Raw genomic sequence first — 15,451 nt, forward strand, 5'->3', positions numbered from 1 at the left:
AAAACCCATTCTTATTTCAGGTCGCTGTAAATAATGGGCAAGACAAAATTTTTGGAGAGCTGGCTCAGTATGGAAGATGGCGCTGGGCGTAAAGTCAAAAAGTCGTGCACAAAAGGGAGTGACAATAACAGCTCGTTCTATTGTTAAGTTTGTAAAAAGACTCTCAGCTGCCAGAAAGGGTTCCAGGCCCTACTTCAACATGCAGCCACACAAGATCACAAAAAGAATGCTTCTGTCATGTTAAACCAGCGTCAGTTGAGACTCGCTGCATCAGCTCCAACCGGAAACCTCCCAAACTCACAGAGTGGCGATAGCGTACCACAAAATAATCTGGAAATGCTCTGCAAGCAAGATGCAGCATCAAGGGCGGAGATAGTTTGTGTTTTAAAGACTATTGCTAGTTCTTTTGCTGCAGCTTCGTGTGGTCATATTGCCGAGGTGTTCCGAACAATGTTCCCCGATGCTGTACCAGAAAGCTTCTCGTTAATTTCTAAAAAAATGACATACTTGTTGACGGAGGCTATTTATCCATACTTTCGAGAAATTCTCATTGAAGACATCCCGAAATCTGACTTTGTGCTGGATTATGATGAAACAATGAACAATGGTGGGGTAGAGGAACTTCAAGTAAGAGATCGGTACTGGCCAAAAGAGCGGAAACAAGTGGTTACTTGGCATCTTCGGACATATTATATGGGACATGCAACCAGTGAAGATCTGAGTAAGAAAATCCTGCAGAGTATTGAAGATGAAGGACTTTCACTTGAGAGATTGCTGATGCTTGCAAGTGATGGCCCAGCTGTCAATAAGAAAGTTTAGTCAATCATAGACTCAGAAAAGAGAAAAGGGTATTCAAAAGGCCTATTGAATATCGGAACCTGCAATATTCATGCAGTGCATAATGCATTCCTGAAAGGGCTACAAGAACTCGGGGAGGAGTGCTCTGATATGATCATCGCTGTTTACCACTTTTTCAGCGGATGGCCAGCTCGTTCTGAGAATTTCAGCCAGTGCCAACGGAAAGTTAAAGTTCCTCAGCATAAGTTTGTGAAGCACGTCCCCACGAGATGGCTCACCATAAGAGAAGCAGCAAGCCGCTTGATCGAACATTGACAGAATATTTCCTAGAATTCTTGCCAAAGAAAAATAGTCTGAAGTACCTGATGTCAAATGCAAAATATTTGAAAATTGTAAGTTGGCTAAAAAAGTAAACAATGAAAGCCAAAATTGAGTTCATTATAAGCTCTGCAGCAATTTTCACTGCTTTCACTGGTGTATTTCAATGACAGGAGCCATTAATACATGTGGTACATTTTGAGCTGAGACAGTTATGCACAGTTCTCGAGCAAGACATCGAGCAAGTCCAGGGAGAATGGTTGTTATTACAGTCAGATCCCGTGCCGCCACCCACGGAAAGTAATCGAATCAACAGCTATTGGCAAAAGATCCTGGAACTGAAGACACCATCTGGTGAAACCAAATATCAGTCCTTAGGTCGGATCGTCCGGGCAGCTATGTCGCTCCGTCATGGAAGTGCAGACGTAGAGAGAGAATTTTCTCGGTCAGCTCTGCTGATGACTCGCCTTCAAGCGCGTACAGAAGGGCGGGCACTGAATGCTAAGGCTTTTGTTGCGGATGCGCTCCGCGACTATGAGAACAGACCAGAGCGTGTGCTGATCACAAAGAAGCTGCTTTGTCTGGCTAGATCAGCTAGAGCCAGCTATGAACTGTACCTTTTTGAGCGAAGACAGGAAGAATCAGAGAGAGAGAAGCTTGAAGCTGAGAAGAAAGATGCTGAACAAGAAATCCAGGAGATGGTGCGGAAGAAGCAGAAAATAGCGGACCTAGAGTCAGGCATTTTACGAAAAAAAGAGATGGTTAAGCAGAAGAAGGAAATAGGCGATACCTTTCTGAGAGAGGCAGGGGAACGGTTGAAGAAAGCTGTGGAAGAGAAGGACTTCCTGAACATTGGTCTTGCTCAAAGTATGCTGGAAGCAGCATTAAAAGCTCGCTCCGAAGAAAGGGAAAGGGCAGATAATGCTGAATCGGTTGAAGTACTTGTTCTGAAGAGGAAATCTGAACTGATTGATTGTCTTTCAAAAAAGTCAAAGAAGTGATGACATAATATCCAGTGATTGGTTATACCTAGTTGTGGTAGATGCTTATTTTTTAATTGTTTTGTGTAAGTAAATAAAATCAGTTGAAGAAAAAAATAGGGATTTCAGCCTCTCTGACTATAACTTTTTGGGTTCTCATAGGCTAGTGATGATCTTATAGTGGCAATTGGGCTCCTTGTAATCCATGTGCCTGTGATCTGGCGGTTTCTGAGTAGTCACTTTTCGTCACTTTTTTGGTGTCCTCAAGTAACTAAAGTCACTTTTTTCGCGCACCTCGTCGCGGCCGACCCCTGCAGATTCCTCTTGGCTTAGGCATTATAAAAATATTTTTTGTAAGATTGAGCATAGCGTTCATTATCATTTTCAGTGCTTACTTTCTAAATTTTTGCCACCTAAAGTTTTGCAACGTCATGTTATTCCTGTATCAACTAAAAGTACTGTTAAGTGTATGCTTAAACTTAAGTCTAAATCCAGTGATCTTGATGGGATTAACGCTCATGATTTACGTTGTGATTGTCCGGCACTAATAGCTCAGCTCCAGTTACTTTTTCAGTTCTATTTATGTTTGTCAATGGTGCCTGATTCCATCCTTTGCGGAAGACTGTAACTTCTATTCTTAAACGTGGAAGAGGCCCTTTCGATTGCAGTTCGTATAGGCCATCACTGTTGCTTGCAATAAGTTTTAAGTTATTCAGTTGGTTAGGTTTGGTTGCAACTACCCTCCTTTTCTTTTTTATATATATATATATTTATAAAAAATGGTAATTGTTCGTAGTGATCGTTTGGATTGGCTTGAGAATAATCCATTGAGTGTTTCAGATTTAGGATTAGGGGTACTTCACAGGGATTTTGATATGGGGGTAGATGATGTTTTTCCGAAGGTTAATTATAAGTGCCCAGTTGATTTACATACTAGACTGGCACCGGATAAACTTGGTATTTTTCTTTTGAATTGTCAGGGGTTAAATAGTACATTGGATTATTTGTCGGAGCTGTGTATGCTATCTGATTTTCATATTCTTGCACTTACTGAAACATGGTTAATGAATAATAATTCTGGACTATTGGATATTTTAGATTATAATATGTATGTTAAGAACCGTACTCACCATCAGCATGGAGGACTTGCCCTGTATATTAGAACTGCTTTGAATGTGAAGGTTAGGGATGATTTGTCTGTTAATAAAGAGATGGTTTTTGAGTGTTTTGTTACGGAGGTTGATAAGAATGGTGACCCATTTTTTATTGCTGTTTGTTACCGCCCCCCTTCAGCTAGTGTAGATTTTTTTTTAGAATTATTAGAGCAACAAATGGACCTTCTAACTCGTAAGAACATGCCATGTTTTGTGTGTGGAGATTTTAACATTGATTTGAAATTGTTATCATCTAATTCAAAAGCCCGGAATTTTTTGAATTTAATGTTAGGTTATGGGATGCATCCTGCTGTAAATATTTGTACTAGAGTGACGGATTCATCTTCATCTCTAATTGATAATGTATTTTTGAATGTTCCCCATGATTCGTCGAGTGTTGTGTTAAATGATGTTTCGGATCACTTTGGTTTGGCTATATTAGTTCCGGGTATATTTAAGAATATTAATATTAATTGTGATGCTCGCCCTAAGCCTAAGGAATTAATAGTTGATTCAAATACTATTTCAAGATTTAAGCTTAGGATAGAACAGTTAGACTTTAAATTTTTACAAGAAGAATTAGATTTAAATTTGAAGTTTGAGCTTTGGTATGGTAAGATTAAGGATACGTTTTTGGAATGTTGTGAAGTGTCAGGAATACAGAAGAGAAGGGTGTCTCCGAATAAACCTTGGATTACAAAGAGTTTGTTACAGTCAGTTAATAAAAGACGTTTTTTATATAAGTTGTCAACAAGGAGCAATGATCCTCATGATAAAGTAATATATAGAGTTTATAATAGTAGGTTAAATGCTGCACTCCGACTGGCTCAGGTAGAATATTATAAGGTTAAATTTAAAAAAGTTGAGGGTAACCCGAGTAAGACTTGTAAATTGATTATGTCGGTGACTTGCCCTGGTAGCGTCTTGATCCGTCCAGATAATATGGGAATGAATAATAATGTTGCAGATGAGATGTGTAATCACTTCGCTACTATTGGACAGCGTGTGTCATCATCGGTGCCAGTATTTGATCAAGATGGAGATTTTCGTCAGTTCCTACCTGAAGATTGTGATGTGTCTGCGTACCTTAAATCTGTAACTATTGATGAATTATTTGATGTTATAAATAATATGAAAAATGGAGCATCAGGAGGCGATTTTATTTCGTTGAAGGTTTTGAAGTCGATATTACCTGTTATATCTAGTCATTTTTTATGACTGATAAATAATTGTTTAAAAGCTGGAATATTTCCTGATTGTCTAAAGTGCGCGAATGTTATCCCGATATTTAAAGGAGGGGATAAGAATTGTTTTAGTGATTATAGACCGATTTCTTTACTGCCATTTATTTCTAGAGTGTTTGAAAAGTTGATTCATAGTAGGATGGTAAGTTTTTTCGAAAAAAGACAATTTTTTAGTTCTAGTCAGTTTGGGTTTAGGAGTCATCATTCTACAGAGCATGGAGTTTTGTTTTTAACAACTTTTATTAATGATGCTTTAGACAAGGGTCTGAAAATAGTCGTGATGGATGGAGTTACATCTAAAATTGAATATATTTCGATTGGAGTACCCCAGGGTTCCGTTTTGGGCCCTTTGTTGTTTTTGGTTTATATTAATGACCTTTGTAGAGCTTCAAGTAATGTGTCTTGTTCTTTAGACCTTGATATTTACGGTACTAAAGGAATTCTACCATGTTTTGCTGATGATGCCCATTTCACCGTAGCTGCTAGAACTGAAAATGAGTTGATGACTATATTGAAACAAGGTATTTCTTCGATTGAAAAGTGGATGCGAGTAAATAAATTGAAACTGAATAATAATAAGTAGAATTTTTTGATTTATGGTAGAATTACTGGACATTATCCATTGATTAATAATATAGAAGTAGGGCACCATACTATTGTAAGATCTAATAGTACTAGATACCTTGGTGTTATAATTGATGAAAGCCTTAGTTTTAAAGACCATATTGCATCTGTTAACAGCAAATTGTCTCGTAATATTGGTATTATGCGTAAACTTAGGTATCTTTTTCCGTGTGAAATTCTGAGAATGTTGTATTTTTCTATGGTTCAACCATATCTCATTTACTGTTGTATGGTTTGGTCGAAAACATTCGTAACTCACCTCCATCCGCTCTGCGTAACACAGAATATGGCAATTAGAGTTCTTTATGGTAATCAAATTGACCTATCTGCATCGGTGAGGCATCTTTACCGCGAGTATAAAATTCTACCGTTGGCAGGAATATGTGTATTCTATAATGCTCTGTTTATGTTTAAATATTTAGCTTCGGAGTTACCATCATGTTTTTCAGGAATGTTTAGTCTTGCGTCTACTACTCACGATCATTTGACACGATCTTCTCAGTTGGTGCGAAGACCAGCTATGGTCACGTCTAGGTCTAGGTTTTCAATTCGCCATGTTGGTCCGTTAGTTTGGGAGAGTTTGCCAGAGGATTTGAGGAATGTTGGGGGTTTGCAGGATTTTCGTACGTCGCTAAAGAACCATTGTTTTGATGTGTATATTTTGAATGGATTATTCCACGCCACTTAAATTTTGTTTTTGAGGAGGGCTTAGTTGCAGCTGAATATGATTATAGTTATTATAATTTTGTTGGGTGTTGTTTGGAGGTTCGTTGGTTTTCGGGTCCGGTAAGTTGAGCTCTAATTTTTTTTTTTTTTTTTTTTTTCTATTTCTTTTTTTTCTTTTTCTTTTTTTTTCTTTTTTGGTTTCTTGGTTTTTTGATTTATTAGGTGGGTTTTCTCCCGCACAAGCATTGCTTCAGGGAATCGATGATGTATATATATTTTTTTTTTTTTTAAATAAACCCATTGTTACTTATGAATATTAGTAAGATTTTTGAATATGTTGCTGTTGCTTGCAATATTAGTAAGATTTTTGAATATGTTCTGCTCCCATATATTATTGAACGAACTGCGAAAGACTTAAACCGATTTGGGTTTGAACCTCGTATTGGGTGCCAACATGCGCATAAGGTTTAAGCTTCAGTTCTTTATGATGCTCAGTCTAAAGGTTATAAATTACATATTTGCGCTTTAGATTTGTCTTAAGCTTCCGACGGTATTTACCATGCACAAGTATGGCACTCTTTGTCAGAGTTTGGAGTGAACCTTTATGTCATACATATACTTAAATTTTGCAATAATAGTTCATTTCTTCTTTTGAAATCTGGTACTATACCAGTTCAATCTGGAGTCCGACAGGATAAAGTGCTATCACCTTATCTATGTAATGCTTGCATTCAAAATGCGTTATCAGGAATCAAGCCTTCGTATTTTTATAATTTATCTGATGTGTCTTATGTTGTGTACACGGACGACCTGGTAGTTTTGAGCTGGACCAAGTCTGTTTTGGCATTATCTGTGCTACGTATTTCTACGATGTTTCGGAATGTTGATGTGTTTTTTAATGTTGATAAATGGAAATGTTTAGTTTTCAATCCCAAATCATCAGCTCATAATTTTTCCTATGGATCCTTAGTAATTCGTAATGTTGCGAGTTTACGGTGGTTAGGGATTAGTATTTGTTCTGCGCTCCCTTTTTTGTGACGCCAGGTTCTGAGAGATCTTAAAGAAAGGTTGAAGATTGGATTTGCAAAAATTGTGCCTAACCGTGGAAAATTTTGACGCCGAGCTTTGGCTAAAATGTATTCCACATATTGATTCTGTCTTGTTTTTAAGTGGTATGTATTCGTTATTGAATAAGAATGATTTGCGCCTGATCCGTATTGCTTATTTTAGATATTGCAAATTTTTGCTGTACCTTCCCCCTCAATTCTAATTAAACGGCCTTTGTGATTCAGGAGTCATACTTAAAGGTAAAAAGGTAAAGAATACGGCATTGGAATTTACAGTCCCTACCGGTGGTGCTGATCTCCATTTCTTGGCCCTTCAGCCAGGAAGTGAAATGGGGGGTTGGGGGCCAACCATCTTGTGCTTTTGCACACCCTTCTTGTTTTCCTTCTCCTTGGCCAAAGCTGGATATTTCTGTTGAATCTAAGTTTGATTGCTTCAAGTAAGGTATTTTTATAAATAATTGGAAAGCGCAAAGCGCATTTTTATGGTGTTTTTTTTTTATTTGGGGATCGAGCTTAAATCCATCCCCCGTGACCAATTAAAGGCTTGTTTCAAAAAAAGAAAAAAAAAAATCAAAGAATGGGCTTAAGGGCTCGCTGGATTTGACGTAAGTACAAAAAATTGCACGCTTCTTACTTTTCCTATCCTTTTCTTTTACCGTAAATTCTATGACTCTGTAAATCTCTGAAAATAACACAGTTAATGTGATTAGATGTTGATTTATATGTTATTTCTAATGTGTCTATCCAGTTCTTTAATTTTTTTCGAAAATTCAAAATATTTAAATGCTCTTCCGAAACTCTATCTGAAATTGATAAGTGACTAATCGGTTATAACAAAAAATTACCATATATTTATTTTTATTGAGAAGGTGCTCAGATATAAATAAAAAGATGTTTGCCACGAGTTGGAATTTGTCTTGCCTAAATCCATTCTCCTCTTTTTGTTGGAGTAGCTGTCAAATATTCCAGTAGCTTATCAGATGTTTGATCTAACATCCTTTGAGAAATGTGTGTTTACTAGGGTGCGGTTTAGGAAAGTCATTTGATCACTTAAGATCGTTTTTCAAAATAATTGGGTGTATTTATACTTGAAAAGTCGGGGAAGGGAATCTGGGTCTTGAGGCCGCGTAAGTATAAAGATGATAAAATGTGCTCCATATTGATTTAAACGGAGGGAACATGGACCGGGTCTTCGTGTTTATGGAAACCTGCTGGGCTTGTGATATCGTCAGCAAAATGGTGCTCGGATTCACAAGAGTATTCCTATATCGTTGATATATACGAGAATAGCGTGGTCAAGAACAAAAGGTGGTCTGTGCCTGCTTAGAAGACTCTAGGGAGAACCTTTAGCAAATGACCCGATATTCAGTTCGTGGGGATTTATCGTAAGATTTTGCTATGATGAAAAACAGTATTCTGACGCATTCCTCTGCCAGAAGCTCGACCCACTTCCGATATTAGGCATTTATGCAATCTAGTGGCAAGTGTTTCTTGCGAAATTCATGCTGTATGTCGCTAATGATGCTATTTAACTCGACTAAATCAAAAGCGTTAAGCACTCGTGTGTCTTAGCTGCACATGGGAGAAGGGTTACGGACCTATGTTTGCTGGCTTACGAATAGAGAGGATTTTTGTTGGTTTCCACAACCTTGGAAAGTTGTGGGACAAAAATAGTGTTGGAAGAGTTGTACTAGTCTGGTTGATGCTTTTCAGATGAAGAGGGACGAATAATTGGACTAATTTGGTGCCGCAGTACCTCGCGGACAACATATATCTAATCTAGAAGATCTGGTTCTGTACAATCAAGGCTCTGTACAACCCGCTTGATTTTTAGCGCAGTAGTTGACGTGTTAAAAGGTGGCACGTAATCATCATCAAGAAATGAAAGCTCGGCAAAGGCCCTCGTGAATACTGTGATCAATGCTTGAGAATCCAGGATGGTAATCCCCTCAGCCCGAAGAAAAAGAATAGATGCTCCTTTTGACGGCTCCGTCTAATCCTTGACAAACCTTCACCAACTCGTTGCGTGGCATTTTGGAGTTAAATAACGAAATTCTTCTTGTATTTTAAATCAGTGTTTGCGGACAGCACAAACGGTGGCATTTCTTGTTACCGTGAACTGTGCTTGATCTTCTTCACTTTAGACAAATCCCTGTGCTTTGTTCTTTTTGTTTTGTTTTTATAGGGTAGTTTATGCTGAACTAAGGTCTGTCTTTGCTTGGTGTCTGTATATGCTTAGATTATATATATCCTTCTTTAAAATTTGGTATAATTTGCCAGTATGCCTCCGCAGCCCTGTAAAAACCATCATTGGGGAAGGCTCTCTAATCCTGATAACCAAGCGGAGGCTACTCCAGAGTCCGTCCCAATCCCCATTTGTGGTACTGTTGAATAACCCACTCATGTTCGATCAGTGGTGGAATACGAGGGGTTTTCCTGGTTGTAAGAGACATACGGTCGCTTGCAAAAGTATGAGCATTCAAATCGAATGACTCAGGATGGCCTGTTAGGAAGAGATCAAGTCGAGATGAAGATTAACTCTATCCGAATTAGGTGTCAAATTTTAAAATATGTTCAAGTCCATTGGAGGTAAAGCGATCATACCAGTATTATACCTCCTGATCCGAAACTTCACTGCGAATTCAAATTTTATTTCGGAAGTTGAAGTCGTCATGCAGAGTGATGACTGATCTTGGATTTTTTCCACTGAAGGAATAGAGAGAAGCTTCAAGATAAATGTTTTTATTTGGCAATTTGGGGGATTATAAAACGTATCATGACGATGTACTTTTCAGGGGGTTCAGGTAGACCCATTGTGCATCGTTTTTTAAGAATCCTAGGTATTACGGCAAAAGTAGGAGATCTTAGTCCTGCGTAAGGATTAAAAATATTACTTTTAATATGGAACGCAAACGTACTGACGGGGCTCGTACGCACCTGTGTTCCCTTAGCAAGGACTTAGTTTTGCTACATTTTCGCTATTTTCTTGTAAAATAATTAACAAATCAATCAAAGTATTCTTGTAATTTCTTATATTTACCATATAATCTCCGGCACTTGTCTTGAAGTATCCCCTCCCTCTGAAAATATATTATGATTTACGTTTTCCTCATGTTTAATGATTAGTTATGTTTTTTTTTCAAGTATTATTGTTTGTTATGCTATCGCTATTTGCTTTTCAAAACAAGGAATTTTTTAAGATGCAAAGAGTTAATCGTATGTAAATTTTGGTGGATTTGCTATATTGTACTGTTTTAAAGTGTTGTTGAGTTTCAAGAATTGCAATTTTTCGTGTGTTTAAGTTTATTTGATATGTCCGATTTTGGTTTTAAGATCTATTAGAAAATATTATCTGGAGTACAGGTGAGAAGTTCTCACCACTACCATAAAATCTTGACCAAAGATCAAAAGCTTATAAGATGTGTGAAAAATCAAAATATTTTTTGCAAATGAAGGAATATAGCAATTATTCCTTTTGTTGTCTTTCCAGCTTCCTCATGAAAATATCTAACTTTCTGCTCCTTCTCCAAGTAAAATTCTCTTCTACGCCCTAAAATTTAGGTTGGTGTTCTTTCTTTTCCCTTTTTGAACTTTTTGACCTAGTAGCCTTGAAAACTCAATTTCCTTCTAGTTTGGATTTATATTTTATAAGCAAATTAATAGTCAGCATTAATCGTGTGTATCGGCAAGAGATGTGATATTTTAATTGTTTATTATTCTTGATGTTTCGTTTTCTTTGGTTTGGAGTGTTGTGAATCTGGATTTCTCTTTTTAAGGCTTCTGGACCTACAACAACTGTATTCCCATCTGACTTCCATAAAAAAACTGATGATCGACAAATGTCTCTCCAGGAACGGAAGGCTCGATTCCTAGACAATGCTAGGCGGGCGTACATAGAAAAACGTGGGCTGAAGATACCTGGCTACAATTGCTAATGGCTCACCCGATGTGATAGTTTCCTTTTGTTCTTCCTCTTCCGAACTGTGTCCGGATTTTGTGACTTTCGGTGACTAAAAACTAAAGTGGACCCCTTATTTCCCTTTTTATGCATCGAGGACGGTTTGTTAGAAAGTATTATCGGGTTTTAAGTACCTTATGGCTTTTCATTATGAATAAAGTTTTGCGTAATAGAATTCTTGTTTATCTTAATCTCCGTTTCTTTTGCGTAAAATATTTCGCTCGGATGCAGATCACATAGTTAGTTCCTTCGCCAAAATATAAGAATTATCAAAGCCACGTGAAAAATGAAAGTATTTTTGGCTTCTTCAATGTGATTTTTCAGAAGTACATAAACAAATGTATTACCGCATAGAGTTTCATAATAATGCAATGTGATAATACTATACTGTATTATTCAGTCAATAAAGCATAATAAATTAATAACGCACGATATTTTCAAAAACTCAACTGATACATTTTCTTCTAAGCTCATTGATTTCATTGAACGCAAAAGGCGTTCAAAAGGCATTCAGGCTAACAGTAAAGTTATCGTGTCTCATATCCTAGTATTAATTAAAGCAAAACAATATTTACCTTTGAGACTACGTTGTGGAAACCATTATTTTTAACTTCTCTCTTTGTAAGAATCAATATTTTGACTGATAATAGATGCACTTGTTTTAAATAAAGTTTTCAAACATTTTGAGGTAACAAACATTAATTAAGGAGCGACTGGTGCTAATAGGAGTCTCTCGAAAAATAGTTTTGACAACAATCTGGACATTAGAAAAATTAGATTTTTGTAGCAGTTATATCTATGTAAGTTCATTTACCTTAAAGTCACCCACCAATAGCTACGAGCCTGAAACAATTTGCCTGATTTTTTGAACAGGGAGCAAAACACCTCCAAAAAAGGGAATGATATCCATCAAGTTCTGCGTACCAGGTGAACCTATTGCAGAGATTTTAAACCCCCATGTGAAATTATGTGGTTTTTTTCCGAGAAGGGCGATAACTGATGCAGGTTAATTTGTTTTTTTTTTTTTTTTTTTTTTTTTGCTGCTCGTGTGATCAAAGTAAGGCTCATAGACCGTCGGTCTTAGAGGTGGCTCATTCTAAGGGAATTTGAAAGTCCTAGTGCCCTTTTTTGGCCCAAAAAACGTCAAACAGCTATCGAGTGGAAATTCTGAGATGGCCAATCGATTCTAAATTATCAGAAAAATGTATAATGAGCTTTTGATGCCGGGACGCTGCGTGGTGGCCAGTTCATTTCTAGACATGCCCATTGTCAATAAAAATCAACGGCTAATGCAAACCAGTAGTAGCCAAACTTATAAGCTAGTGAATAACCTCACGGCTTATAAAGCTCCGTGCGAGCCACCCAAACAAAGAAGGAGCAAACAAAGAAGGAGTTTTTGTCTAAACCACACAGTTGTATGTTGCCTTTAGATACGCAATTTAATCTGTTTTAACAAATTAACAAACTACTTTAATCAGAAAAGGATAGTTCGATATGAGGGGAGAGGGGAGCACTCTTTTGTCGTCAAAAATTTATTTAATGTTAGGCTCATACGTTGCATCGGCCATACGAAAGCAACTGTCTAGATGTTTGTCATGCAACCGGTTCATGTACTTGCTTTTAATGAATTTGTAGTGGAAAATGAAATCTCGCCCCGATATGTTGGGCTGACTTTACTCGTAAACTAACCTGAACCAAAATTGCTTGGGAACAAAGGGTCAACTCAAACAATATTAATATCAAACGACTTACATGGTCATGCCGATTAGTGGCAATTCTTGCCAAACAGTTCGTGGCAACTGTAAGTAAGTAAACTAAAAAAAGGAGTGATGCGGTAAACTCTATGAAACAGAGTTTTGATAACAACAGATACATCAAAAGAATCCAATTTTGATACTTATTCAAAATATATAAAATTTATCAAGTTTAATGTTACCCATAAAAGTTACGAGCCTGGGAAAATTTGCCAAATTTTTGGGAAAGGGGGGAAACTCTCCCAAAATCAAGTGATTCTAATGAAAATCACACCATCAGATTCAGCATATCAGAGACCCTTACTGTAAGGGTTTCAAGTTCCTATATACAAAAATGTGGAATTTTGTATTTTTTTGCCAGAAGAAGATCACGGATGTGTGTTTAGTGGTTTGTTGGTTTTTCCAGGGGTGGTCGTATCAAACCAGTGATCCTAGATGATTTTGAGAGGGTTTTTTTGAAAATTAAAAGTTCTAGTGCCCTTTTTAAGTGACCAAAAAGTATTGGAGAACAGCTAGCCCCCCTCCCACGCATGTTTTCCCGAAAAGTTGGCCGATTAAATTTTGGGATAGCCTTTTTGATCAGCATAATTGAAAGATCTAAACTATGTCTTTGAGGATGACTTGACCAACAACAGCCGCCGGAGGAAGGGCTGCAACCTATGAGCTTTGCCCATTGCTTACATATAACATTGGTTATTTGTTATTGGGAATTAGGTATATCAATAGACACATCAAAAGAATTGGCTTTTTATGCTGATTCCAAATATATAGGATTCATTAAGTTTAGTGTTGCCCATCGAAAGCTACGAGCTAGTGGAAAATTGCCTGATATTCGGAAAAGGGGGAGAAATACCCTCAAATAGTCAAGGAATCTTGTTGAAAATTGCATCATCAGATTCAGCGTATAAGAGAACCCTACTTCAGAAGCTTCAACCTCCCATCAGCAAAAATGTGGAATTTTGTAATTTTTCCCAGAAGAAAGATTACGGATGTATGTTTATTTGTTGTTCTTTTTGGTTATTTTCCCTGAAGAAAGATTATGCATGTTTATTTGTTGTTCTTTTTGGTTATTTTCCCAGGGGTAATCGTATCGAACTTATGGTCCTAGATAGCCATTTTGTTCTGAATTGTTGAACGGTCCAATAACTGTGCCTTGGGGGGGACATGACCCCCTACAGCCCCTGGGCAAAAGGTTGTAAGTTATGAAACTTGCTCATTGTTTCCGCATATTATTTGTAATTGGTGAGTACACAGACATTTTTGGAGAGGGGGGGGGGGTAATTTCTGCATTGGGTTGGTTTCCGTGGGAAAGGAAGTTTTTGAAAGTCAACTTTTCCAGGGAAATTTTAGACTGTGGGGAATTTGACAAAATTCCTCTACGAAATCCTTTTTATTTTTCTTGCATTTTCTTTGCCGACTCAAGTTTGCATTTGGAGATGTTCCAGGGTAATTATCTGGGGAAAATTTTCAGTGGAGTTTGAATTGCCTGGAGGATTTTTTCATTGGGGGAAGGCTGGGGGTGGGGGTGGTTCTGCGGGAGAAATTCTCCATGGAGGGATTTCCTGCGGGTGCAACTTCCACTGGGCGGAAGGGGGAATCTCTAAGAAAAATCTTACTTGGAAGGGGTTATTTTCGGCCTGATTTGAAAACGGTTAGAAATTAAAGTCTTTCAGACGAAAGTAAGCTAAGGATAATTTTTCAGGCGGAATCGTCTACAAGTAAATGTACGTGGGTAATTTTCAGCGAGAGTGGAATTGTACGGAGGGAGTTTCCCGACCGGGGGAAGGGTATTTTACGCGGAAGGAATATTTCTACCACTATATATAGATAATATAACAGTAAGATCACGGCTGTTGATATTTGGCACATCATTCTCAGCGCTTACAAACAGCTCCACTAATTTACTCTGACATTAGCGGGTCAGTATGTATTTGTCAGCGGGTCAGTCAGTACGTATGTATATATATATATATATATATATATATATATATATATATATATATATATATATATATATACATACTGTACATACATGCCTTTGAAACCAACTCGAGACTTCGAAACCTACTTGTAATTCCTAAAAACATTTAATAATAACATATCACTAGTAATTACCGATTTTCATACATGTATTGGAATAAATTAATTTAAAGTTAGATTCTTTCAAATTTAGTATTACAACGTTGAAGCCAAGTTCCTCGTTCAAGAGAAATCTAACTTGTCTACCCGTGAAAAAATAGAATGTTGCTTATGTTTATAGTTGTTTAAATGTTCTCCGGAGCACTTGCATCTCGGTCCGGGTTTTTATAATGGTTAAGATATGGAAAGATCATACTGTCTATTATTTATATACAGTAATTTCTACGGAGTTTCCGTGAGAGTAGGGAGAGCCATATTTTCTGGCATTATTTGAACAACAATCAGAAATCAATTTAAAAAAAAATAACTTGCATAAAAATAAACTTGCAAAAAATAAACTGCATAAAAAGACAAAATAGAGAATTGTATAAAAGAATAACCTAACAATAAAACACTTAAGAATAAAAAATACAGATAGCATACGTAATTACTTACTATAATATTTCTACTGTCACTACCACTGTAGATAAATTTAGACAATATAATCAAACTCAATTATATTTGGCTACTACATTCTCGGCACGTATAAAAAGCTCCTCCCTTTTAATCTACCATCAGCGGTCCAGTGTATATATGTCAGTCACTGAATAATGGTGCAAATTTGTATTATTCATAATTGCGAAAGCAGAAAGTGATGTGATGAGCCGGCGAAGTGGTTTGCTACTGTCCCATCTCACAGCTATGGCTTAACTGAATGACCTATCCAGGATTTCTACAAGAGGGGCTTGGATTAAATTTTAGTCAATGCA

General features: G+C 37.1%; 1 protein-coding gene across 1 annotated transcript in view; it reads left to right on the plus strand.

Moving 5' to 3' along the window:
• Positions 1-10,984, plus strand: part of LOC148956393 (lipid droplet-regulating VLDL assembly factor AUP1-like) — an 82,203-nt gene extending 71,219 nt beyond the window's left edge. The window contains exon 9 of the mRNA XM_089107937.1: positions 10,628-10,984. Coding sequence (XP_088964063.1) covers positions 10,628-10,786 — 159 coding nt within the window. The 3' untranslated portion in view covers positions 10,787-10,984. The remainder of the gene's footprint in view (positions 1-10,627) is intronic.
• Positions 10,985-15,451: the final 4,467 nt, after the last annotated feature.

Source organism: Artemia sp. Qi Xiang Cuo, chromosome 1, assembly GCF_049724085.1.
Source record: "Artemia sp. Qi Xiang Cuo chromosome 1, ASM4972408v1, whole genome shotgun sequence".
Classification (NCBI taxonomy): domain Eukaryota; kingdom Metazoa; phylum Arthropoda; class Branchiopoda; order Anostraca; family Artemiidae; genus Artemia; species Artemia sp. Qi Xiang Cuo.